This window comes from Corvus moneduloides, chromosome 27 (assembly GCF_009650955.1).
Source record: "Corvus moneduloides isolate bCorMon1 chromosome 27, bCorMon1.pri, whole genome shotgun sequence".
Classification (NCBI taxonomy): Eukaryota; Metazoa; Chordata; class Aves; order Passeriformes; family Corvidae; genus Corvus; species Corvus moneduloides.
The window spans coordinates 5256110-5280721 of record NC_045502.1 but is presented as its reverse complement, the minus strand read 5'-3'; the positions used below and the strand labels follow the sequence as shown (position 1 = coordinate 5280721).

Sequence of the window (24612 nt, the reverse complement as noted above, 5' to 3'; positions counted from 1 at the left end):
AAAGCGGCACCGGCACCGGCACCGGCACCGGCTCGGAGGGCATCGGGGGGGCTCCGAGCTCACCAGGGGCGGAGGGTCCCCCTCCTTTCAACAACTACCGCGGGGTGCAAAACAACCGCGGCAGCCGCTGCTCGTTCGAACAGGTTTTATTGCCGTGAAGCCGCGGCGGCCATGTTGGAAGCTGGCGGGAGGTTTTGGGGAGGGGTCTCAGTCGTCGTCGCCCCCCCCCAGGTAATGGCAGATGGAGTCGTAGGGCAGCGGCAGCACCGCGTCCCGGCCCAGCTGCACCAGCGCCCGCCCGCGCTCCGGCTCCCGCTCCAGGATCTGCCCCACCTGCGGGAATTGGGGGGGATCAGGGGGGGCTCAGGGGTCATTTGGGGAGGGGGCTCGGGGCGGGGGTCGCGCTCACCTTCCCCGCGTGCTCCCCCAGCACCACCATGACGCGGTCCGAGCTGCCCCGGGGCACCACCGTCTCCAGAGAGGCCTCCCGCAGGCCTGGGGGGCACGGGGGGCTCAGGGCAGGGGGGCTCCGGGGGGCCAGGGGAGCGGTGGGGGGGGGCTGGGGGGACTCGGGGCGCTGCGGGGCTCCGGGGGCATTGGTGGGTGTGGCGAGGGAGCATTTGGGGGGTCAGACAGGCTGGGGTGCAATGGGGAGGGGGAGCTGGGGGGTTATGGGGGGTCAGGGGAGGCAGGTTCGGGGGGCACAGGGGTCGGGGGCCAGGGGAGGGGGCGTTTTGGGGCTCAGAGGGGTCGGGGGAGCATGGGGGGTCAGGGAGATCAGGGTGATTTTGGGGGTTCAAGAGGGTTATGGGGGTCAGGGGGCTTCAGATGGGGTCGGGGGTGCTCAGGGAGGGTCAGGACCCCCCAGATTCCCCTCGGGGCGGGGTCTCACCTTCCACCAGGCGCCCGTCATCGGTGCGGCACACGCAGGTGTCGGGGGCCAGCAGGTCCTCGATCTGCATCTGGGGGGGCCAGGGGGGTCAGGACCCCCAAATCCCACCCAGATGTGCCCCAGGGGGGGCTTTTGGGGGCAGAGACCCCCCCCGGGGCTGATTTTGGGGGGCAGGGACCCACCCCCCCAACCCTTGGGGGCTCCTGGGGAGCCCTCAGGGGATCTTGGGGGAGCCATGGGGACTTTGGGGGTCCCTGGCAGTGGGGGGTGGTGTCTCCAAAAGTGCTTCATGGGGGTCCCAGGGTGGTTTTTGGGGATCCCAGGGTGTTTCCAGGGGCCCCTGGGGGGCTTTGGGGTCCCACAGGAGGAATGTGGTGTCCCATAGGGATTTCCAGGGTTCCCTGGGGGGTGTTGAGGCCCCACTGGAATTTTGGGGGTCCACGGGGGTGGTTTTGGGGTCCCCGTGCCATTTTAGGGCTCCCCTGAGGGGTTCCGGGGTGCCCCGGGGGGGGTTTTGGGTGTCCGGGGGGTGATTTTGTGGCTCCAAAGGAGGTTTGGGCTGTGATTCCAGGGTCGGGGGGGTTCTGGGGGCGGTTCTGGGGTCCCACCTTGCAGTTGTAGAAGCGGCCGCCGCGGAAGGCCCTGTCCACGCAGCGCACCCGCAGGTCCCTGCGCAGCCAATGGGGGGCTGCAGGGGGGGCCCCCCGCGCCTGCTTCACACTCCTGGGGGGGCACAGGACAGTCGGGGGGGGCCGGGGTCCCCCAGAGCCCCTCAGGTGTCAGAGCCCCCCCCCCAGAGACCCCCCAAAGTTCCCCAATGGTCAGACCCACCCAAGCCCCTTCCGTGGGTGCCCCCAAGGCCCCCCAGGGGTCAGGGAGCTCCCCAAATTCTGGGGGCCCCCCAAAGCCCCCCCAGCTCCCCAGGGGTCAGTCACACCCCCCTAAGGACCCCCCCAAAATGAGTCCCCCCCCGCCCCCCCTCACCTCTCGTTTTCGGGGGGCTCCTTCCGCTTCTTTCCCCCCCATGGGGGGGCCCCGCCCTGCGCCCCCTCCTGCGCCCCCTTCTGAGGGGGGTGGCCAGAGGCACCTGTGGGGAACTGGAAGGTACTGGGAGGCACTGGGAGAGGGCTGGGGGCGCCCTGGGAGGGGATTCTGTGGGAAACTGGGAGGGACTGGGGAGGACTGGGAGGTTACTGGAGGGAAACTGGGAAGTAGTGGGAGGCACTGAGGCTTACTGGGCTGTTCTGAGGTGTTACTGGGAGGCACTGGGAGCTACCGGGACACCCTGGGAGGTTACTGGGTGACACTGGGGCTTATGGAGAGGCTCCCCAGTGCAGACTGGGCTCACACTGGTCTGCAGGGTACTGGGGGAATTAAACTACATGAGGGGGAAGATTACTGGGATGTACTGGTCCAAACTGGGACACTCACCAGTACAAATCAGGCACAGGCTGGACTGACTGACCTGGGGGTTACTGGGGATGATGGGGAGGGGCATGGGGGGTTACTGGTCCATACTGGGACACTCACCAGTGCTGACTGGGCGCAGCCCGTGCTGGTTCACGGCCACCACCTGCCCCCCCAGCTGGAGCCGCACCAGTGCCCGCCCAGTCTCGGGGTCCAGCGCCTCCACCTGGGGGCCCAGTTAGCCCAGTTACCTCCCAGTAGGCTCCTGGTTACCCCCAATAACACCCAAAGGTTTTCCAGTCACCCCCCAGTAACACCAATCAGCCACCAGTCACCTCCCAGCAACTAAACTCCAGTAGCCCCCGATACCTCCCAGCAGCCTCCCAGTAACCCCAGTCACCCTCCCAGTGCCTCCCAGTTACTCCCCAGCACCGATTACCCCCATCACACCCTCAGTCCTGCCTCAGTTACCCCCAGTATCCACCCAGCACCTCCCAGTACCTCACCCAGAGGGCCCCCAGTGCCATACTGGGCACACTGGGAGAAGCGGGAGCGTTTCAGCACCCCCAGTGCCCCCCCTCGGTCCCTCCCTGGCCTCCCCTGCCCCCACCCCAACATCCCAGTTCGCCCCCAGTACCCCCCAGTGCCCCATACTGGTTTGCACTGGTCTGTACTGGTCTCACCTTGCCCTCCACGCCGCGGTGGGGCCCGGCCTCGATGCGCACGGGGTCCCCCACGGCCGGGCCCCCCTGGGAAGGCTCCCCAGGTTTGGGGGTGCCCGGGGGGGCCGCCTCAGCGCCCAGGCCCAGCCCCCGCGGGCGCGGCCGGTGCTCCAGGGGGGTCACCACCCTGCGGGGGGAAAGCGGGGTCAGGGCACCCCAAAATCCATCCTAGGGGTCCCTAGAACCAGCCCTGGGGGGTCAGGGGACCCCAAAATTATCAGGAAAAGAGAGGATCAGGGCACCACAGAAACCACCCTGGGAGGGGCACAGGGGGCCGTGGCACCCCAAAGCTTCCCCTTGAAGCCTGTCTCCCCCAGGGCTGGCATGTTCAGGGATCCCCCCCAGCTTTTGGGGGGGTTTCAGTGGTTCCAGGGTGCCCCCCACCACTTTGGGGTCCCTCCCCCACCAATGAATGCCTCAGCCCTGGCTCCAGCCCGTGCGCCCATCTTCGGGGGGCTCAGGGGGATTCAGGTGTCCCCCCCCCCCCCCACAATCCCCCCCGGCTCTGCGGGGTTCAGGGGTGTCCCTGCGGTTCAGGGGTGCCCCCACTCACCTGGGGAAGGTGCGCCCGATGCCCTGGCCCTGGCTCCAGCCCATCCCCCGCAGCATGGCCAGCCCGAACTGCCCCACAGGCACGGCCTCGTAGTCCTGGGCAGTCTGGGGAGAGCATGGGGGGTTTGGAGCTGGGGGGGGCACTTGGGGGGGCCTAGGGGGCACTTATGGGGCTGGGGAGGGAACTACAGGGGAAAAGGTGGTTGGAGGGGCCCTGGGAAGGATTTGGGGATCCCCAGGGGAGTTCTGCAGGCCCCGGGATGAGGAGGTCACTCTGATGGGGGAAGGGGTCACTCTGGGGGTCCTGGGGGATGTTCGGGGGATCCCTCACCGGCTGTGGCCCCGTGGCGATGTCCTTGTCAGGCAGCTGGAGGGGGATGGAGATGGGGGGTCCTGAGGCCCCGTTGGGCTGCTCCTGGCTCTGCCGTGCCTCTGTGGGGTGCAGGGAGTCAGGGGGGGCCCAGGGGGGCTCAATCGGGTCCCCAGAACCCCCCAGGACCCCCCGAACTCACCCTGCAGCAGCTCCTGCACTGCCTGAGCCTCCACCGAGGGGGGGTCCGGGGGGGTCCCGGAGGGGGTGGGGTCTGTGTTGGGGGTGGAGTCAGAAGCGGGGGCGGGGCCGGGGGCGGGGTCTGTGTCGGCACGGGGGGGCTCCGGGTTCCTCCAGCGGTGGGGGGGGATCAGGGGGATCACCAGCTCCTTTTTGGGGGGCGGGGCTGGCCGCGTGCTGGGGGCGGGACCAGAGAGTTAGCCACGCCCACAAACAGACCAGGCCTTCTTGAACAAAGGGTCGCTCCCTGCCAGAAGCCCCGCCCCCAAAAAGCCCCGCCCCAAGCAGCCGCACGCGGTGAGGCCACGCCCCCAGCCCCGCCCCGCCATATTAGGAACGCGGCCTAAGCCCCGCCCCAACAGAGCCCCGCCCCCTCGGCAGCCCCGCCCTCACCGGACCCTTGATGGACAGCACCCGCCTTAAGCCACGCCCCCCGAAGCCTTTAATGGGACAGCCGGACACGGAGCCCCGCCCCAAGGGATCGTTAACGCCGCTCTGGCTGATGCCATGGAGATTTTTTTGCCTTTTCTTTTATGCCCCTGTTATACCTTTTTTACAACTTCTGTATTCCCAGTGCTTTTTGCCTACATTCTTGGACTTGTTTGTCAAGCTAAGAGACTAAACATTTTAGAAGCTTCGTAGCTAGGGATCAGTGTGCCCCAGAGCCCAAGGTCCTCTCCAGAACACATTCTGTAAACCAAGATAGAACCACCCAGGGGAAGGCTCCTTGGGGAGGGGGGGGGGGCTCACTCGAGCCTCTCATTGGGGAATCTTTGATAGATCTGCTAATTAGTAAAACCTATAATGTTATACCCGATCTTTGGGGACACACTCGGTGGGTGCATCTCGATGCACATGACCTGGACGTGTGCACCTAAGGATCCTTAAATAAATACCAAAGTAAAATCCCTTTTCCCCTTCTAACCGTGTATGACTCTTGATTTTAACACCAGGAAAAGGCATCATGGCCACGCCCCTCCGAGGCCACGCCCCCTCATTGCCCGCACCGGGACAGCCCCACCTGAGCCTCGCTCTGCCCTGAGGCCACGCCCCCCGCAGGAGCCCGGGCTAAGCCACGTCCCCCGCTCACCTGAGCCACGCCCTGCCCCACCTTTTAAGGGAGCGCGCTCAGCCACGCCCCCGGGCGCTGTGAGGGCAGCCCCGTGACGGGCCGCGAGCCTTGATGGGCGAGACCCATCTCTAAACCGCGCCTCCTCCCCCGCCCACCTGAGCAACTCCCGGTCCTCCACCGCCGTCAGGAAATCGGTGTCGCTGTCGGTGTCGCCGCCGGCACCGGGCTCCGCGCAGGGTCCCGCGGGCAGCGGCCGCCGCCGCTCCGCCCTGCGGCTGAACGCGAACGACACCGGCCCCGGCCCCGCGGTCCCCTCGGCCGCCGCCGCGCCATCGCCCGCCGCCATCTTTCGCCGCGGGGCCCTGTGGGAGAAAGAGGTGGTTGAGGCGGACTACAACTCCCAGCAGCCTTTGCGGCGCGCCCCCGCCCACGACCGGCGATCGTTGCGCCAGCTGATTGGTGGAGCCGCCCGCCTATCGGTGCTACCGCCCCCTGCTCATCCCGCCCCCTCTACGCGTGCCACGGCCGCTGATTGGCGGAGCCGCGCGTCCGTCAGCCCGTCCCTCCGCCGCTCGCGCCCTCCGGCCTCGCGCCCGTTGCCGTGGCGACCCCGCGGCGGTACCCGAGGGGAGGGGGAGGGACTGGGGGCACTGGGATGGGATGGGGCGGACTGGGAGCACTGGGGAAGTCTGGGAGGCGCTGGGAAGGAACTGGGGGGTTACTGGAAGGACTGTGGGGGCACCGTGGCGGCGTGGGGTGAACCGGGAGCACTGGGGGGATGCTGGGGACACTGAGGGGGAGAACTGGGAGGACACGGGGAGCATTGGGGGCATACTGGGAGTGCTGGGAGGGTGCTGGGAGGATGCTGGGAGCATCACGGGGATGCTGGGAACTCGGGAGAAACTGGGAGGATGCCGGGGCTATTGGGGGGATACTGGGAGGGTACTGGGAGCACTAGAGGTGATGTTGGGAGCACTGGGGAGAAACTGGAAGAATACCAGCACTATTGGGGGGATACTGGGAATACTGTGGGGTAACTGGGAGGATCCTGGGAGCATTGGGGGCATACTGGGAATGCCGGGGCGGACTGGGTAGATACTGGGGCACTGAGAGGGGCACTGGGGGGGTACTGGGAAGTCTGGGGGGGAACTGGGGTGGTGTGGGCTGGACTGGGAGCACTGGGAGGGGGCTGGAGGATATTGGGAGAGCTTGGGGGGGCACTGGGAGAGGATATGGGGAGCACGGAGGCGGACACTGGGAGCACTGTGGGGGAACTGGGATGATGTGGGGCAAACCGGGAGGGAACTGGAGAAGCTGGGGAGGGCACTGGGGGGGAAGTGGGTGAGATACAAACGGCACTGGGAGGTTACTGGGAGCACTGGTGCCCCCCAGGCGTAGCCCCCCCGCAGCCCGGGGGGGGCCAAGCCCCGATGCCACCCCCGGAGGCGCCGCCGGGGCCCAGCGGTGAGTGGGGAAGGGGGGGGGGGGGGGGGCAGAATTTGGGGGTGTCCTCAACCCCCGGGGGGGTCGATGATCTTTGAGGGGTCTCATCCCCGAAGGGGGGTCCCTGGCCTGCGGTGTCCCCCATCCCCCAGGGGTGTCCCCCACCTTTGGGGGGGGTCCGTGTCCTTTGGGGGGGTCCCCATCTCCCCTGGGGGGGTCCCTGACCTTTGGGGGGGGTCCCCATCTCCCCTGGGGGGTCCCTGATCTTTGGGGGGGGCCCCCATCCCCCAGGGGTGTCCCCGACCTTTGGGGGGGGTCCGTGTCCTTTGGGGGGGGTCCCCCTCTCCCCTGGGGGGGGGTCCCCGACCTTTGGGGGGGTCCGTGTCTTTTGGGGGGTCCCCATCTCCCCTGGGGGGGGTCCCCGAGTTTTGGGGGGTCCCTGACTCGGGGTCCCCCCTCCCAGTGAGCGTGGTGGTGGTGGTGGGGGGCTCCTGTGTCCTGCGCTACAGCCGCCCCCCCCCGCCGCCGCCCCCTCCCCCGAGCCCCCCCCCACCCTGGGGGCGGCGGGGACCCCCCCACATCCAGCCCCGCGACGGGGACCTGCTGCTGCTGCTGCGGAGCCTGGGTGTGTCCGGACTGGGAGCACTGGGAGGGACTGGGAGAGGGACTGGGGGGAGCACTGGGGGCACTGGGAGGGACTGGGGGCATTGTGGAGGCGACTGAGAGCAGTGAGAGCACTGGGAGAGGGACTGGGGGGAGCACTGGGGGCACTGGGAGGGACTGGGGGCATTGTGAGGGCGACTGAGAGCAGTGGGAGTACTGGGAGAGGGACTGGGGGGAGGACTGGGGGCACTGGGAGGGACTGGGGGCATTGTGGAGGCGACTGAGAGCAGTGAGAGCACTGGGAGAGGGACTGGGGGGAGCACTGGGGGCACTGGAAAGGAACAGGGCAGGGTTTGGGGGGCACTGGGAGGGGGATTTGAGGGACTGAGGGGATTAAGGCATACTGGGAAGGACTGGGAGGTAGAGTGGGGACACTGGGATGCACTGGGAAAGGTACTTGGGATGCACTGGGAAGGGCTGGCATGGGAACTGGGAGCACTAGGGGGGCACTGGGAGGGGCACTGTGTGGCACTGGGACCACTGGTGCAGTGTGTCCCCCCTCCCAGGCCCTGGGGCCCCCCCTGAGCCTGTGGCTGCCACCAGCTTCGTGGGCCCTGAACCCCGGGACCTGCTGCCCACTGGTACTGGGGGCACTGGGAGGGCACTGGGAGGTCCCAGGGGGCACTGGGAAGGCACTGGGAGGGGGACTGGGCACACCGGGAGGTCCCAGGGGGCACTGGGAGGGCACTGGGATGGGGACTGGGCACACCGGGAGGTCCCAGGGAGGGCACTGGGATGGGGGCTGATGGCACTGGGAGGTCCCAGGGGGCACTGGGATGGGGGCTGGGCACACTGGGAGGTCCCACGGAGGGCACTGGGGTGGGGGCTGATGGCACTGGGAGCAGTGGGACGGGGACGGGTGACAGTGGGAGGGGACTGGGGAGCACTTAGTGGCTACTCGGGTATACTGGGCGATACTGGGAGCACTGAGCCCACCCCTCTCTCTGCCCCAGATGAGGACCTGGGGAGTCCCAGCAGCACCGGGAGGGGGCCGGGGTACAGCCTGGCCTGGCCACAGGTACGGACTGGGAGCACTGGGAGGGAACTGGGAAGGATACTGGGAACACTGGGAGGGAATGGGGAGGGCTGGGATGCAGCTGCCTCGTCGCCCTGGGGGGTTTACTGGTATGTAACTGGTGTATACTGGGGCCACGGGAACACCCCTCCCCCTCCTTCCCGTTCGCAGTGGAGCTGCCCTGCAGCCAGGGGGGTGTTACTGGTGTGTACTGGTGTGTGCTGGGCAGGTTCAGGAAGCTGTCCCGCAGCTCGCGGGGGTGACTGGTGTGTTACTGGTGTGTACTGGGTGTGTACTGGGTGTGGTCAGTACCCTCCCTCCCGGTTCGCAGTGAAGCTGCCCTGCGGCCGGTGGGGTGTTACTGGTGTGTAACTGGGAGGATCAGAAAACTGCCCCGCAGCCCAGGGAGGTGACTGGTGTTACTGGTGCGTTACTGGTGTGTAAGTGGTGTGTAACTGGTGCGTACTGGGGGCCCAGGACCCCGTCCCGTTCACAGTGGAGCTGCCCCGGGGCCCGGGGGGCTTCGGGTTCAGCCTCCGGGGGGGCCCCGCCGGGGTTTTCGTGCGGGGGCTGCGCGAGGGGGGCCCAGCCCAGCGCTGCGGCTGCATCCAGGTACGGGGGGGCCTTGGGGGGCCACGGGGGTCCTGGGGGAGGAAAGGGGGCTCTGGGGGCAAAAGGGGCTATGGGGGAACTGGGGAAAGGGGAGCAATAGGGGCTGGGGGGCTATAGGGGGTCAGGGTGCAGTGAGGTCTAGGGGGGATTCTGTCAGGAGCTGGGGGGACTTGGGGGAACTGTGGAGGTCCTGGGGGCAACCTGGGGGGGGTTCATGGGGGTCCTGGGTGTGGCTGGGGGGTGGGGGAGGTGGTTTGGGGGTAATATGGGGTCTCTGGTGGGGAGCAATGGGGGTGTTTGGGGGGTTGTGAGGAGTCTGGGGGGAGGGGGTCGTGGGGGTCTATAACTTTTGGGTGTCCCTCCTGGGGAGGGCAGGTCAGTGACGAGCTCTTGGCCATCAACGGGGCCCCCACGGCCGGGATGAGCCACGCGCAGGCGCTGGCCCGGATCCGGGGTGGGGGCAGCCGCCTGCGCCTGCTGCTGCGCCGCCCCCACGGTGAGACCCCCACCCCCGGCCCCCCCAGCGCCCCGACGGGGCCCCCCCAGCTCAATGGCGACAGGGCAGGATCCCCCAAGTTCACTGGGATAGGGTGGGAACATCCCGGCCTCCCCCAAGTCACTGGGACACCCAGGCACCCCCGAAATGCATTTGTACAGATCACACCCCCTGCCAGCGCAGTGGTACAGCCTAGGCCCCCCCCATACACACTGGAATATCCCATGCCCCCCAAAACCAGGTGGTACAGTCCATTGCTCCCCCAACTCAGTAAGATACCCCAGTGCCCCTCCCCCGCGCAGAAAGAATGGCACAGCCCGGAGCCCCCCCAGCCCCCCGTGCTGCCCCTGCCCGGCTCGGGGGGAGGGACGGGGGGTCCTGCCCCATCCCCACATGAAGTGACGCTCCCCCTTTTCCCCCCCAGGAGCCCCCCCAAACCCGCCGGCGCGGGGGGTGCTGCGGCTGTGCGTGGGCAGCTCCCCGCGGGGGGAGCCCTGCTTCTGCCTCGTGGGGGGGCTGCACCCCTAAACCCCGCCGGGGAGGGGCCGCACCCCTGATTGCCCCCTGGAGCCCCTCCAAATGGAAGGCGACGTCAGAGCGAGGTGCTCCCCCCACGCACCCGATTTTTTGGTGCTTTGGGGGACCCCCCCTCGTCCCGGGGGGTGATTTTGGTGCCCCCCATTTTGGCAGGGACGCCCTTCAAGCTATGCAATGCCCCCTCCCCACGTTCTGGGGGTCGCACGGAGACGTTGTCCCCCTCCCCATTTTTGGGGGTGTTCAATAAAGGTGGGGACCCCCCGGTGCCTCCCCGAGTCATTTCCCGTGAGGACCCCCTGTTCTTTCCATCCCCAGCATCCGGCGGGCACGGCGCTGCCCACATCCGGCTGAGTCACCCCAAAACAGAGAGAGGCCGAACGGCCCCGGGGGAAAAAAAGGCCTTGGGGACCCCCAACCTCCCCAGGGACCCCCACCCTGCCCCAGGCTCCTCTGGATCTCCCCAGATCCTCCCAAGCCCCCCAGGGACCCCCACAGGCTCCTCTAGGGCTCCCCAAACCCCGTTAGAGACCCACAGCGACCCCCAATTCCAGAACGCTCAGGCCCTGCCCCCTCTAAGCCCCGCCCCTCGGGGACCCCCTCCCGCCGCCGTCAGGGGCTTCCCCCGCGCCAAGCCCCGCCCACCCGCCAATCACGGGGGGGTTCCCCGTTGTAAGCCCCGCCTACCTCAGCTCCTCCTCCGAGGACCCCCGACCCAGACACAGGGGCTTCCCCCGCTCCAAGCCCCGCCCCCGGGACCCCCTCGTCGCTACTCCCGGGGCTTCCCCCGCTCCAAGCCCCGCCCCCGGGACCCCCTCGTCGCTACTCCCGGGGCTTCCCCCGCTCCAAGCCCCGCCCCCCGGGACCCCCTCGTCGCTACTCCCGGGGCTTCCCCCGCTCCAAGCCCCGCCCCCCGGGACCCCCTCGTCGCTACTCTCGGGGCTTCCCCCGCTCCAAGCCCCGCCCCCCGGACCCTCGCCGAGGTTCCCCCCCGCCGCCCAGTCACGTGACGGCGGCCCCGCCGTTGGCCCCGCCCCCGGGGCTCCCCCCGTGTTCATCCCTAATAGGGGTTTCCCCACCGCCCGGCCCCGCCCCTCGGCCCTCCCGCCAGCCAATCGCGTGCCGGCGCGCGCCGCCAGGCCCCGCCCCCGCGCCGTGCCAGTTCCCCCCCCGCTCCCCCTCGCCCCCCCCCCCCCCGGCGCCGCCCGTTCGGTGCCGCCCGGTCCCGCCATGGAGTCCAGCGGGTCCCAGAGCTGCCCCAGCACCTGCCTCGCCTTCAGCCGCACCCGCAAGGGGCTGGTGCTCATCGGCGAGATCGTGAGACACCGGGGGCACCCGGGGTGGGGGCACCCGGGGTGGGGGGCACCGGGGGGCTGGGGAACCCAGAGGAGGTGGGCACCGGGGGGGCGGGGTACCCCCCGCGGGAGGACACACCGGGACATATCCGGCTCCTGCTTGGGGCGGGGGGAGGATTGGCGTGCCACCGTCCCTGTTTGGAGGGTGCAGGATGACTCGGCTCCCGGTTTTTTGGGGGGGTGGGGAGGTGCACGCCTGGGTGCCCATTCGGGGGGGCAGGAGGATGCCTGAGTCCCTGCGCTGGGGTTGGACCAGGATGTCTGGAATCGCCGTTTCTGGGAGGGGGACAGCAGGATACCTGGATCCCCAATTTGGGGGGGCCTGGGGGGGGCAGCACGACACGTGGGTCCCCTATTTTAGTGGAGGGGTGGAGTAGCGGGATGACGGGATCCCAATTTTGGGCGTTAGTAGAATGCCTGGGTCCCTATTTTGAAGGGGGTGGGGAATACCGTGACAGCTGGGTCCCCATTTTGGGGGGGCACCGGGACACCGGGGTCCCCTCCGGGGGGGATGCCCGGCTCTCCGGGTGCTCGGCTTCCCGCTAACACGTGGAGTGAGGGGCCTGGTGTCCGTGGGGGCCGGCACCCCCCGCAGCAGCGTCCCCTCTGCCGTGGGAGACCACCGGCATCCGCTTCCCCCGCGCCTCCCGGTCCCGCTTCGGGCGCGTGGAGGGGCAACGCCCTTGGGGAAGGGGGGTGGGGCAGAGCAGGGAAGGTGAGAAAGGGCGGGGCCCGGGCGCCTTGGTGCGAAAGCGGGGAGGGAGCCCGGATGTCTGGGTCCCGTCCCGGGGGGGTTCGGGCGGTGCCCGGGCCCGCCGTGCCAGCCGTTATTGCGCCAGCCCGGGCGGCGCTCGCCGCGTCACGGCGGGCGCGGCCCCTTTAAGGGACTCCAGCCTCTGCCCGTTTAAGAGCCCCCAGCCCGGCGGGCCCCACCCCCGCCATCGCCCCTTGGAACCGGGGGGGGTGGGCACTGTTGTGCCGTTGCCATGGCGACCGTTGCCGGGAGACGGCCCCGCCCCGGCGCTCCCACAACGGCGCTGCTGTCCCGGCGCCCACGCGGGGGCGGGGCCGTGGGAATCCATGGGGGCCCTGCAGGGGGCGCTCCGGGGGCGGGGCCGTGGGAATCCATGGGGGCCCTGCAGGGGGCGCTCCGGGGGCGGGGCCGTGGGAATCCATGGGGGCCCTGCAGGGGGCGCTCCGGGGGCGGGGCCGGGGGGCTCCATAGGGACCCTGCAGGGGGCGCTCCGGGGGCGGGGCCGGGGGGCTCCATAGGGACCCTGCAGGGGGCGCTCCGGGGGCGGGGCCGGGGGGCTCCATAGGGACCCTGCAGGGGGCGCTCCGGGGGCGAGGCCGGGGGGCTCCATAGGGACCCTGCAGGGGGCGCTCCGGGGGCGGGGGGGTTCTGTGGGGAGCCCATGGTGGCCCATGGGGGCGGGTGGGGACCCTATGGGGGCTTAGAGGGGCCGCTATGGGGGCGGGTCCGTCCAGACCCCACGGTGGCCTATTGGGGACGCTACGGGCCAGCTGTAGGTGACCCCACAGCAGTACAAAGGAGGCGCTGTAAGAGTCTTTAGGTGACGGCCCAGAATCTCTAGGGCCCTATAAGATGGCGCTCAGGATCTATACAGGGGCTGTTATAAGGGGTACTGTAGGCATTCCCTCAGCAGCCATATATGGGCACTGCATGGGGTCGATAAGCACTGCTAAGAGGGGTCTCTGAAGGCGTCACGGAGGGTCTCTAGGTAGCCCAGGGTACCTGGAGTGCAGCAGTGCAGAAGGTCTATAGGGCACACTACGGACATTCCATAAGGGGCCCCCGTAAGTGCTGTGCCTGCTGACCCCGCTGTGCTGGGGATGCCTAATGGGGTGTATGCCACTGTATGGGGGGCCTCTGTGGGCACGTGGGGTTTATGGGGAGGGTTCAGAGGGTGCCCCCCCAGGCCGTATGGATCCTATATGGCCCTGTACCCGCAGATCCTGTGCCTGCTGACCCTGATCTGCTTCGGGGCATCACGCTCGGGCTACGCGGGGCTGGCCGCGGTGGAGCTGGTGTTCGCCGCGCTGGTGCTGCTGGCCTGGGGCTGCCGCCTGCCCCCCCGGCTGCCCCTGCTGCACTGGGGCTGGACCGTGAGTCGGGGGGCACTGGGGGAGTCTGGTGGAAATTGGGGGGGATTAGAGGGGGTTTGGGAAAGCTGAGAGGAGATCTGGGGGGCATCTGGGGGGGCTGAGAGGAGGTTTGAGGGTTCTTGGGCTGCGGAGAGGTTTGGGGGACTCCTAATACGGCTTGGAGGTCATGGGGAGTGATTTAGGATGAGGTTTGGGAAAGCTGAGAGGGGATTTGAGGACTGGGGGTGTTCGGGGGGCACTGGGAGGAGGGAGGGGATCTGAGGGGGCCCTGGCAGGGTTTGGGGGACACTGGGAGTGGATTAGAGGTGTTTGGGGGGGGCTGAGAGGGGTTTGGGGGGGCTGGGGGGAAGGTTGGGAGGTCCTGGAGTGGCTGAGTGGGAGAGTGTCCCTGGGGGTTGGGGGTCCCCAAAGAGTTTGGGGGTCTCTGGGGGGAATCCCTGGAGGTCGGGGGTCCCCAGAAGGTTTGGGGGTGTCTGAGGGGTCCCATCTGTGCCCCCCAGGACTTCACGCGCTGCGTCATCGGGGCTGTGCTCTTCCTCATCACCTCCCTCATCGTCATCGTCGGCCACCGGGACGGCGCCGGCATCGCGGGAGGGGTGAGTGGGGAATTTGGGGGGGCCGGGTTGTGGGATCTCTGACCCCCCCTCGGGTGTTTGGGCTCCTGACCAGGGTGTAGGGAGGGGGTGAGGGGGGGTTTGAGGGGTCTCTGACCCCTCCCAGGTGTTTGGGCTCCTGGATAAGGGGGATCTTTGTGGGTGTAGGGGGTTAGGGTACAAAGGAGGGGTCTGGGGGTCTCTGATCCCCCCGCCCCCCAGGTGTTCTGGCTCCTGGATGGGGTGGGGGGGGGTGGGGCTACAGGGGGAGTTCGGGTGTCTCTGACCCCCTCTACCCATCAGGTGTTCGGGATCCTGGCTGGGATCCTTCTGGGATACGACGCCTACATCACCCTACCCACACGGCAGGGCCACACTGCCGCCCCCACTGGTGTGTACTGGGAGCACTGGGAAGGGGGTCCCTAACCTACAGGGGGAAGTGGGAGCACTGGGGAGGGGTTGCTGCCCCATGGGAGGGTACTGGGAGCACTGCCAAGGACCAGTAGGGGAGAGCTGGGAGCACTGGGAGTGGGGGAGATGACCCATGGGGGTAACTGGGAGCACTGGGAAAGGGAGGGCAGCCCTACTGATGGAACTGGTAGGAACACATAGTGGAGAACTGGAAACACTGGGAGGGGGTTGCTGCCCTGTGGAGGGTACTGGGGAGAAATCCGGGGGGTTGAAGATCCCCAGAGGGTTTGGGGGTCCCTGGGGGTGTAACTAATCCCCCCACTTTGTCTCCCCTTCAGAGTCCCCAGACGGTGCCTGAACAACCCAACAACCCAGAGACCTCCCCAGATCTCCCCCCCCCGCAGGGGGACCCCCAGCCTTAAATTATTGAGGGGTCCCGACGCCTGGGTCCCCCCGGGGGGGCGGACAGGGGTAGATCTGGAGGTTCCTCAGGGGTTGCCCCTCCCCAAAATGCCTTCGCAAGTGCCTTGAACCGCCCGTGCCTCAGTTTCCCCCCTGGGGAGACCTCCCCTCAGGTTTAAGGATGCCCTTGCCCCTCACGGGTTTTGGGGTGCCCGCCTCAGTTTCTGGGGTACCTCCGTTAGTTTTCGGGGTGTTCCCCCCGTCCCCCAGCCCACGGGAGGCTTTTTGGGGCAATATATTGGGAAATAAAGGTTTTTTATTACTGCATTACCGGTTCCGGTGGCTCTGTCGCGACAACAGCCTGTCGGGGGGTGTCTATAGATCCTGAAGGACTTGTCCCGGCGCCCCAAAATGTACCCCCAAACCCCACAGACTACAGCTCCCAGCGTGCCCCGCGTGGCGGGAAACCCCTCTCCTCACGAAAAAAGGCGGGAAACCTCCCCTCACGGTTCCCGCCTGGTAAGAAACGGTGGGAAACCCCCTCACCACACAGGAAAAAGAGCAGGAACACCTCTCCTCCGCTCACGGAAAAATGGCCGGAAAGCCCCCTCCCCTCACCATTCCCGCCTGGTGAGAAAAGGTGGGAAATCCTCTCCCCTCATGGAAAAATGAAGGGAAACCCTCCCCCCTCTCCTCATGGAAAAGGGCGGGAAACTCCCCGTCCCCTCACCGAAAAAGGGAGGAACCCCCTCCACCCCTCACGGCTCCTGCGTCGCACAGCAAAAAAGGGGCGCAGAAATCCCCCCTCCCCTCAAAGAAAAAGGCGGGAAACCCACACGCAATTCCCGCCCCGCGCATGCGCGGTGCGAAAAGGAGCCCCCCCCCCCACCTCACCTCGCGCCCTCCCCTCACGCTTCCCGCCAGGCGCACGCGCATTACACCCGCCGCCCGCCTCAGCCGCCGCCGCCGCCGCTCCGCCCTCACCGCTCCCGCCGCGTCCGTTCCTCCTTCCTCCTGCGTTTCCTCCGCGGTCCTTCCCGGGAGCGTTCCGGTACCGCGGCGAGCGGGAGGCAGCAGCGAGGGCGAGGGGGGAGGTTGTAAGGGGGAGGGGGGGAAATCGCGCGCGCCGGGGTGGGCGGGGCTGCGCGTGCGCCGGCCGCGCGCCAGGGGCGGGAACGCCAGGACAGCGCATGCGCAGTGGCTCAGTGAGGGTTTGTAGGGAGGGTTTAAATGTAGGACCTATAAAAATGACACGACCTAAATTGATGTGATTTAAAGGCTTTGTAGAGGTGTGAACAGGCCGTGGGGACCCCCCATAACCCGTGGGTGTGGGTTGGAGCCACAGGATCTCCCTGGGACCCCCCTGTGTGTCCCCCCCCCCATATAAACAGTGGTTTGTTTACAGTAGGACCTACAAATAAACCATCGAACCTATAAATAGATAGTGGGGCACACAAATAAACAACTCTGTGGAGGTTACAACATCACAAGTGGTGCGCGGGGTGCCCCCCCGAGCCCTGGGTGTGGGTTGGGGGCTGTGGTGGGTGCCCCCCACGTGAGCAGGGCTTGTTGCCAGCAGGCCGTGCGGGGTCGCCATGGGCCGCTCCTCCAAGGACAAGCGCGACATTTACTACAGGCTGGCCAAGGAGGGCGGCTGGAGAGCCCGCAGCGCCTTCAAACTGCTGCAGCTCGACCAGCGCTTCCAGCTCTTCCAGGGTACTGGGGGCACTGGCAGGGACTGGGAGCACTGGGGGCAGTGCTGGGGGAGGCACTGGGAGTGCTGGGGGTGACTGCGAGCACTGGGGTAATTGGGAGCACGGGGGGCCCAGAGGTCTGGGAGCACTGGTGTAACTGGGAGCACTGAGGGCCCAGAGGTCTGGGAGCACTGGTGTAACTGGGAGCACTGGGGGCCCAGGAGCACTGGAGTGACTGGGAGCACTTGGGCCCAGGAGCACTGGGGTAACTGGGAGCACTAGGGGCCCAGAGGTCTGGAAGCACTGGGGTAACTGGGAGCACTGGGGGCCCAGAGGTCTGGAAGCACTGAGGTAACTGGGAGCACTGGTGTAACTGGGAGCACTGGGGTAACTGGGAGCACTGGTGTAACTGGGAGCACTGGGGCCCAGGGGTCCGTCGGGCTGTGGATCTTTGTGCCGCCCCTGGGAGCTGGAGCCAAGTGCTGAGTCGACATCTCAGGTGGGACTGGGGGCACTGGGTGGACTGGGGGGACTGGAGTCCCAGTCTGGGGACTGGAGGGACTGGGGGGAACTGGGGTTCCCGGTTGGGGGCTGGAGGGACTGAGAGTCCTGCACTGGAGGGTCTTGGGGTGCCGGTTTGGGGGGGTCATAGGCTGGGGACTGGGAGGACTGGGGGTCTCAGCTGGGGAGACTGGGAATGCTGGTCTGGGGTCTGACTGAACTGGCAGTGCCCATTTGGTGAACTGGGAGGACTGGGAACCCCAGTTTGGGAGTGGGGGGGCTCAGGGAGGGTTGTTTGGGGGTCCCAGGGGTGCAGTCTGGGGGAGGGGTCGATGTCCTGATGTCCCCCCAGGGGTTCCCTGAGGGCCCGGGGGGGCACTGGGGGTCTGGGGGGGCCAGGGGGGAGTCGGCCCCTCCTGACGCCCCCCCAGGGGCTCCGAGGGGTCCCCAGCACAGGTGGTGGCCGTGGATCTCCAGGCCATGGCGCCGCTCCCGGGGGTGCTGCAGATCCAGGGGGACATCACCAAGGTGGGGACCCCCCCCAAAACCCCCCAAAGCCTCCATGGCCCCCCAAGCCCCCCCAAAGGCCCTGTCCTGGGGGGCTGCAGGTCCAGGGGGACATCACCAAGGTGGGGACCCCCCCCTACCCCCACGGACTCTGCCTAAACCTGAAGCTCCCTGGGGCACCCCCAGATTCCCTGGGCTCCCCTCAAGCTCCATATTCTCCCCCCGTGGAACCCCCAAACCTCATTTTCCCTCCCCCTGGGCCCCCCTGACCCCAAATCCCTCCCCCAGGCCCCTTTCCTACCCCCAGACCCCAAATCACCTCGCAGATACCCCCCAACCCCATTTTTCTCCCCCCACCCAGAACACCCCTGATCCCCATTTCCCACCCTGACCCTCTTCCCCTCCCCAGGGCCCCCCCAGCCCCAGGACCCCCAGCCCCAAATTCTTCCCCCCAGGGGCTCCCTCAGATGCCGTTTTCCCTCCCCAAGGTACCCCCAGACCCCCAAATTCCACCCCCAAACCCCATTTCCCCCTTCTCCCCCCAGGCCTCCACAGCCCAGGAGATCCAGCGCCACTTCGAGGGGCACCCGGCTGACCTGGTGGTCTGTGACGGGGCCCCTGACGGTGAGTTTGGGGGGGCTGGAGCCTGGGGGGGCACCTGAGCCCCCCGAACCCCCCTGAGCCCCAAATTTCCCCACAGTGACGGGGCTGCACGACCTGGACGAGTACATCCAGGCTCAGCTGCTGCTGGCAGTAAGTGGGGTTAACCCCCCCTGACTCCCCCCACAACCTCCTGGGGACCCCCAAAGCCCTGAGGGAACATCAAACCCCCCCCCCCGACTCCCCCCACAACCTCCTGGGGACCCCCAAAGCCCTGAGGGAACATCAAACCCCCCCAACTCCCCCAAATCCCTCTTTTGGGGGGTCTCCCCTCCTCTAGGCGCTGAACATCACCACCCACGTCTTGAAGAAAGGTGGCACCTTCGTGGCTAAGGTGAGTCCGTGAGGGGATTCCCCCAAAATGAGGGGGGTCTGGGGCTCCCCCGACCCCAAAAATGGGGTCCTAACGCCCCTGCCCCCCCAGATTTTCCGGGGCAAGGACGTGACCCTGCTCTACTCCCAATTGCGCCTCTTCTTCCCTGACGTCACCTGCGCCAAACCCCGCAGCAGCCGCAACTCCAGCATCGGTGAGACCCCTCCCCAAAAACTGGGGACCCCCCTCAGCTTTGGGGAGACCCTCCTGAGTTTGGAGGACCCCCCCAATCCCCACTTTTTGCAGAGGCTTTCGTTGTGTGCCGTGGCTACAGCCCCCCCGAGGGCTTCGTGCCCACCATGGACAATCCCCTGCTTGACCCCGACGCGGGTAAGGGGCCCTGGGGGGGCTGGGGGGTCTCCGGGGCAGTTGGGGGTCTCTGAGGGCTATTGGGGGGTCACTGGGGGCATTTCCAGGGGTCCCTGCAGGAATTTTGAGGGTACCTGGCAGGATTTTGGGGTGTCTGGGGGTCATTAGGATGTCTCTGGGAGGGATTTTGGGGTCCGTGGAGACCACTGGGAGGTCTCTGGGGACATTTTGAGGGGTTCCTAAGGGGTTTCGGGTTCTCTGGGGGTCTCTGAGAGGATTTTGGAGTCTCTGGGAATCATTGGGAGGCCCTTTGGAGCGTTTTGTGGGGTCCCTGGAAGGATTTGGGGGTCTCTGAGGGCTATTGGGGGGTGTCCCTGGGGAAATTCGGGGGGGTTGGGACCCGTGAGGATTTGGGGTGCCCCCCCAGCCCCCTAATTCCACCCCCCAGGCCTGGCCCTGTCCCAGCTCTCGGGTCCCTCCCGTGTCATTGTCCCCTTTGTGGCCTGCGGGGATCTGAGCGCCTACGACCCTGACCGCACCTACCCCCTGCAGGTACTGGGGGCACTGGGAGCACTGGGAGGGACTGGGGGAGCCCCTAGAGCTGACTAGGAGGGACTGGGAGAGACTGAGGGAGCCCCTGGAGCTGACTGGGATGGACTGGGAGGGACTGGGGGAGGCCTTGGAGCTGATCAGGATGGACTGGGAGGAACTGGGGTCAGTTTTTGCCTGGTGCTTGTGGGTATGGGGCAGCACTGGGAAGGCACGGGGACATACCGGGAGGGCAGTGGGGTCCTGGTGGAATTCCCTACTTACTTTTGGTGGGTTCAGGGGGGCACTGAGCCATACTGGGAGGCACTGGGCTCTACCAGGAAGGACTGGGCTATACTGGGAGCCCCTCTCCCCACAGCTGGACCCAGCCAGGCCCTACACCTACGTGCCCCCCCCCGCCCCGCCCATCGCCCCCCCCCTATGCCCAGGCCTGTCGGCTGCGCCGGGGGGGGGGCCGGGGACCCCCGCAGGGGGAGGAGGGGGAGGAGCCGGAGCTGCGGGACCCCGGCGTGGGGACCCCGCTGGGTGTGCAAGGAGCCCCCCGGGAGGAGCCGAGGGCGCGAGGAGCCGCCTGCGAGGGGGAAGGAGCCGAGGGGGAAGGAGCCGAGGGGGAAGGAGCCGCCTGCGAGGAGCTGCACCAGCTCAGTCTCTTGGACTGAAAACTCCTGCAAGGACCCTCGGGGTGCGCTGAGCCCCCCATGGGTGTGCACGGACCCTCAGGGGGTGTGCACGGACTCTCGGGGTGTCCTGAGCCCCCCACAGGTGTGCACGGACCCTCGGAGGGTGTTTGAGGACCCCCGGGCTGCACTGAGCCCCCCGAGGGTGTGCGAGGCCCAGCCCTGCTGTGATGCAGCCCCCGGACCCTCCCCCTGCACACAGGTGTGCGACACCCCAATAAAACCCCCAACAACCCATTCCACGCCCTGGGGGCTGCGGGGCTTTATTGCAACAAAAGGAGGGGTGTCCAGGGGGGCTTGGGGGGACCTCCTGGCCTTGGGGGGCCCCTTGGGGTTTCTGAAAGGTCCTGGAAGTTGGGGAGGGGTTTGAGGGGATCCTGGGGGATTTGGCGCACCCCTGGGTTTTTGGGGGTTCTATGGAGGTTGGGGATGGTTTGGGGGGGATGTGGGGGTGGTTTGGGGCGTGGCTTGGAGGGGGATTTGAGAGGATCCCCTTGGGCTCTGGGGGTCCTGGGAGGCTTGGGGGAACCGCTGAGGTTTGGGGGTGGCTCCCGGGGATTTGTGGGACCCCTTGATGTTTGGCAGGGTTGAAACGTTCCCTGGGGTTTGAGGGAATCCCCTCAGGCTTGGGGGATCCTGGGGGAACCCCTGGGGTTTGGGGGTTCCTGGAGGAGATGGGGACATTTTGGGGGGGTCCTGTGTTTCGGGGCTCAGTCCTTGCCGCGCGAGGCCTCGGCGTTGGCACGGAGCACGGCCCCGGGGCTGGGGTACGGCCGCTGCTGGAACAGGGGCCCGGCCGCCGTCGTGTCCGCTCCGGTCTTGGCCTCGTTGCGTTTGGGCAGCCCCGTGGACCACGTCCCCCTGCCGTGACAGCACGAGGGGGGTCACTGAGGGTCCCCCAAAACTCGGGGCACCCCGATAACCCCCAGCCTTTCTCCCCTCCCATACCGGGGCGCGTCCGAGTAAGCGCTGGGGTCCATGGGGTCCAGCTCCTCGTCCTTGCGGCCGCCTGGGGGGGGGACAGGGGGGTCAGCGCAGCCCTGCTTTGGGGTGTGGCAACCCCTGGAATGCTCAGAGCCCCCAAAATCCTGGGGGACCCCCCACCCACCTTTCTTGCTCTTGGGGTACGGCGCCAGCTCCTCGCGCCGGTGGAAGCGGCGCTCCCGCGGCGGCTCCTCCTTCTCGTGGCCCCTCTCGGGGGGTTCCTCAGGCTCTGGGGGGGCACCCAGGGTTTAGGGAGGGGCAGAGGCCCCAAATCCCCCCTCAGGGTTTTGGGGCCCCCTCCTAGACTCACCCGGGTTACCCTTGAGCCTCTTGGCGGGTTTGGTGATGACGGAGTTGGGGTCGTTGGGGGACAGCCACGACACCAGGTCAGTCTCCACGTTCCAGTAGTAGGGCAGCCCGCTATGGGGAGGAGCAGGGGGCTGGGGGGGCCATAAGGACCCTGGGAGGGGCCCTACAGCCCCTATAGACCCCAGAGAGAGGCCCTATAGAGCCTGGGGTGGAGTTGCACAGTCCCTACAGGGAATGAGAGGGACCCTACAACCCCTACAGACCCCAGGCAGGGCCCTTCGAGACCCTGGGGAGGGTTCCTACAGATCCTAGAGACCCCAGAGAGGGTCCCTATAGCCCCCATAGTGCCTGACAAACACCTCCATACGCTCTGCAGCAGCTGCCAAGGGTCCCTATAGACCCTGAACGTGTAACCCTACGCTTGCAGCAGCTGGAGAGGCTGTGCACAGCCCCCAGACACCTGGAGAGAGACCCGACAGCACCCGGGAAAGGCACGTGGAGAATCCCCACAGCCCCGTAACGCCTGAGCAGGGGCCCTACAGGCACCGGAGAGGGTGGACAGCACCAGAGAGGGTGGACACCACCAGGGAGGCTGGACAGCACCTGTGCCGTCCCTACAGCCCTGAACAAGGTCCCAAAAGCGGCCTTACAGGGGAGTCTCTCCAGCCCTACAGCGGCTGCAAAGGGTCTCTGCAGCGCGTGGGGGGGTCCCTGCAGCCCCTGTAACACCGAGGGGGGGTCCCAGCAGGAGGTGGGAGGGGTCTCACCAGGTGGGGTCGATGACTTTGTACCAGGGTGGGATCAGCCCCTCGAGCCTCGAGGCCTCGTAATCCACGTGGGCGTCGTCGTAATCCTCAGCGATGATCTCCTCCTCGGGCTCTGGGCAGGGCCATCAGCCTGGTCCCGCCAACAGCCACAGCCACTGCCCACAGCCACTGCCCACAGCCCACTGCCACTGCCCAAACCCACTGCCCACAGCCACTGCCCCAACACTGCCCACAGCCACTGCCCCAACACTGCCCACAGCTGCACCCACTGCCCACACCCACTGCCCACAGCCACTGCCACTGCCCAAACCCACTGCCCACAGCCACTGCCACTGCCCACAGCCACTGCCACCACCCACTGCCACACCCCCAACACTGCCCACAGCCCACAGCCACTGCCCACAGCCCACTGCCACAGCCACTGCCCACAGCCACTGCCCCAACACTGCCCACAGCTGCACCCACTGCCCACAGCCACTGCCCACAGCCACTGCCACTGCCCACAGCCACAGCCCACAGCCACAGCCACTGCCCACAGCCACTGCCCACAGCCACCACTCACTGCCACACCCCCAACACTGCCCACAGCCACAGCCACACCCACAGCCCCAACACTGCCCACAGCCACTGCCCACTGCCACTGCCCACAGCCACAACCACTGCTCACTGCCACACCCACTGCCCACTGCCACACCCACTGCCCCAACACTGCCCAAACCCACTGCCCACAGCCACACCCACTGCCCACAGCCACAGCTCCAACACTGCCCAAACCCACAGCCACTGCCCACAGCCACTGCCCACAGCCCACAGCCACTGCCCATACCCACTGCCCACTGCCACAGCCGCAGCCACTGCCCCAACACTGCCCACAGCCCCAACACGGCCCAAACCCACTGCCCACACCCACTGCCCACAGCCACACCCACTGCCCACTGCCACACCCACTGCCCCAACACTGCCCACAGCCACACCCACTGCCCCAACACTACCCACAGCCACACTCACTGCCCACTGCCCACAGCCACAGTCCATAACCCCACCTGCTGCCTCTAACCCCGCCCACAGCCGCACCCACCGCCCCAGCCACGCCTTTGCAGTGATCTGGGGTGGGGCCGACATGGGAGCCTCACCCACCCCACAGCCCCACCCACAGCCCAGAGTCCCGCCCCCAAAGCCCCCAGCCCCGCCCCCAAAGCCCCCAGCCCCGGGCCGTTCTCACCGGGCTCCACGTGCTTGAGCAGCCCCCGCTTGGCCAGGCGGGACTGGAGGGCCACGGGCAGCGGCATCGCCCCGGCGGGGCCACGGGGCAGTGCCGGGACACTCGGGGAACCTCCCGGCACCCTGCCGACGGGACACAGGAGGGGGGGGATCAGTCCCTGGAAACCCGGGAGACCCCCGAGAGCTCGGATCCCCACCGGGACAGCCCCGGAACCTGCTGAGAACCCACGGAATCCCCCAGAACCTGCTGGTGACCCCGGAGACCGGCGGGACCGGGGGAACTCCCACCCGGGGACACCCCCGGAGGCGAGAGAACAGCCCGGGAACCAGCGGGGTCTGTCCGGAATCCTCCCGCACACGGCAGAACCCCCGGTAACCCCAGAGATCCCGGCACCCCCGGTAACCCCGGCACCCCCGGTAATCCCACAACACTCCCGACATTCTTTAGAACCCCGGAGCACCCCAGGAACAGCCCTGGAAACGCCGGAGGCCCCTGAAAGACCCCCCTGGAGCCCCGGATCCCTCCCAGTAACCCCAGTAAGGGCCCTGTTACCCCGGTTCCCTCTCAGTAACCCCAGTAAGGGCCCCGTTACCCCAGTTCCCTCCCAGTAACCCCAATAAGGGCCCCGTTACCCCCAGGCCCTCCCAGTAACCCCAGTAAGGGCCCGGATCCATCCCAGTAACCCCAGTAAGGCCCCGTTACCCCCGATCCCTCCCAGTAACCCCAGTAAGGCCCCGTTACCCCGGATCCCTCCCAATAACCCCAGTAAGGGCCCGGATCCCTCCCAGTAACCCCAGTAAGGCCCCGTTACCCCCAGTCCCTCCCAGTAACCCCAGTAAGGGCCCCTCACCCCGGATCCCCCCGGAAGCCGCTGGCGGCCCCGGCCCTGCTCACGTGACCGCGCTGCCCCCTTGGCCCCGCCCCCGTTGCCCCGGCAACCGCGCTGCCCGACCCGCCGCCGCTCTGCCGGTCACGTGATCCTACCATGACCAATCAGCCGCCAGAATGCCGCAGGCGCTCAGCCAATCAGCGCGCGGTAACGCGGCAGGCGGAGCGCGTGGCCCCTGTGGGCGCCGCCATGTTGGGGGGGCGGGCGGGCACCGCGGTGTTTTTGTAGGGTCGCCTTTAAAGATGGGGGGCACCGGGGCCGGCGGCGCCTGACAGGGGCTCCACGGCCTCCCCAGTGTTTATGTCGGTGTGCAGCCTGCAGTGTT

The 24612-nt window shown here is 67.6% G+C and overlaps 5 protein-coding genes across 7 annotated transcripts; 3 read left to right on the top strand and 2 right to left on the bottom strand.

Annotated features, from left to right (window-relative positions):
- Positions 1–51: 51 nt before the first annotated feature.
- GPKOW (G-patch domain and KOW motifs) lies at positions 52–15914 on the bottom strand. Of its 3 annotated transcripts, XM_032092188.1 has the most exons (12): positions 15831–15914; positions 5351–5557; positions 4086–4300; positions 3905–4005; positions 3575–3678; positions 2983–3148; positions 2423–2525; positions 1877–1979; positions 1501–1615; positions 893–962; positions 410–495; positions 131–333 (listed from the first exon to the last, which is right to left on the bottom strand). In XM_032092188.1, exons 2-12 carry the CDS (start codon positions 5539–5541, stop codon positions 208–210), a joined length of 1380 nt encoding a protein of 459 aa, XP_031948079.1. In that variant the 5' UTR covers positions 5542–5557; positions 15831–15914; the 3' UTR covers positions 131–207. The 3 variants fall into 3 exon arrangements, with proteins under 3 accessions (XP_031948076.1, XP_031948077.1, XP_031948079.1); XM_032092185.1 differs by lacking the exon at positions 410–495 and having other exon boundaries at positions 52–333; XM_032092186.1 differs by lacking the exons at positions 410–495; positions 15831–15914 and adding an exon at positions 10646–10791 and having other exon boundaries at positions 53–333.
- MAGIX (MAGI family member, X-linked) lies at positions 5564–10245 on the top strand. Its single transcript, XM_032092216.1, has 8 exons — positions 5564–5813; positions 6588–6659; positions 7102–7263; positions 7808–7882; positions 8255–8319; positions 8794–8928; positions 9304–9424; positions 9849–10245. The coding sequence occupies exons 2-8, from the start codon at positions 6626–6628 to the stop codon at positions 9950–9952; spliced, it is 696 nt and encodes a 231-aa protein (XP_031948107.1). The 5' UTR covers positions 5564–5813; positions 6588–6625; the 3' UTR covers positions 9953–10245.
- On the top strand, positions 11141–15173 carry PLP2 (proteolipid protein 2). The gene is made up of 5 exons (XM_032092217.1): positions 11141–11275; positions 13288–13440; positions 13941–14036; positions 14337–14424; positions 14783–15173. The coding sequence occupies exons 1-5, from the start codon at positions 11189–11191 to the stop codon at positions 14800–14802; spliced, it is 444 nt and encodes a 147-aa protein (XP_031948108.1). The 5' UTR covers positions 11141–11188; the 3' UTR covers positions 14803–15173.
- FTSJ1 (FtsJ RNA 2'-O-methyltransferase 1) lies at positions 15816–20353 on the top strand. The gene is given in 12 exon segments (XM_032092202.1): positions 15816–15897; positions 16426–16562; positions 16970–17039; positions 17473–17569; positions 18094–18172; positions 18249–18301; positions 18489–18542; positions 18633–18735; positions 18828–18911; positions 19339–19442; positions 19798–19851; positions 19853–20353. Coding segments are annotated over 11 exon segments (1065 nt in total). The 5' UTR covers positions 15816–15897; positions 16426–16441; the 3' UTR covers positions 20099–20353.
- Positions 20354–24353, bottom strand: PQBP1 (polyglutamine binding protein 1). Its single transcript, XM_032092215.1, has 7 exons — positions 24249–24353; positions 23399–23520; positions 22177–22288; positions 21411–21520; positions 21225–21329; positions 21065–21125; positions 20354–20977 (listed from the first exon to the last, which is right to left on the bottom strand). The coding sequence occupies exons 2-7, from the start codon at positions 23463–23465 to the stop codon at positions 20827–20829; spliced, it is 606 nt and encodes a 201-aa protein (XP_031948106.1). The 5' UTR covers positions 23466–23520; positions 24249–24353; the 3' UTR covers positions 20354–20826.
- Positions 24354–24612: the final 259 nt, after the last annotated feature.

Excerpts from the sequence above, each read along its gene's own strand:
- GPKOW (XM_032092185.1), bottom strand. The coding sequence starts at position 5,541 with ATGGCGGCGGGCGATGGCGCGGCGGCGGCCGAGGGGACCGCGGGGCCG. Across the intron at positions 4,006-4,085 it reads AGTGCAGGAGCTGCTGCAGG|AGGCACGGCAGAGCCAGGAG; the intron begins GTGAGTTCGGGG and ends TGCACCCCACAG. Across the intron at positions 334-892 it reads TGACGGGCGCCTGGTGGAAG|GTGGGGCAGATCCTGGAGCG; the intron begins GTGAGACCCCGC and ends CAATTCCCGCAG.
- PQBP1 (XM_032092215.1), bottom strand. The coding sequence starts at position 23,465 with ATGCCGCTGCCCGTGGCCCTCCAGTCCCGCCTGGCCAAGCGGGGGCTG. Across the intron at positions 21,521-22,176 it reads AAAGTCATCGACCCCACCTG|CGGGCTGCCCTACTACTGGA; the intron begins GTGAGACCCCTC and ends TCCTCCCCATAG. Across the intron at positions 21,126-21,224 it reads GTACCCCAAGAGCAAGAAAG|GCGGCCGCAAGGACGAGGAG; the intron begins GTGGGTGGGGGG and ends TCCCCCCCCCAG.
- PLP2 (XM_032092217.1), top strand. The coding sequence starts at position 11,189 with ATGGAGTCCAGCGGGTCCCAGAGCTGCCCCAGCACCTGCCTCGCCTTC. Across the intron at positions 14,037-14,336 it reads GCGCCGGCATCGCGGGAGGG|GTGTTCGGGATCCTGGCTGG; the intron begins GTGAGTGGGGAA and ends TCTACCCATCAG. Across the intron at positions 14,425-14,782 it reads CCACACTGCCGCCCCCACTG|AGTCCCCAGACGGTGCCTGA; the intron begins GTGTGTACTGGG and ends TCTCCCCTTCAG.
- MAGIX (XM_032092216.1), top strand. The coding sequence starts at position 6,626 with ATGCCACCCCCGGAGGCGCCGCCGGGGCCCAGCG. Across the intron at positions 6,660-7,101 it reads GGCGCCGCCGGGGCCCAGCG|TGAGCGTGGTGGTGGTGGTG; the intron begins GTGAGTGGGGAA and ends CCCCCCTCCCAG. Across the intron at positions 8,320-8,793 it reads ACAGCCTGGCCTGGCCACAG|GACCCCGTCCCGTTCACAGT; the intron begins GTACGGACTGGG and ends CTGGGGGCCCAG.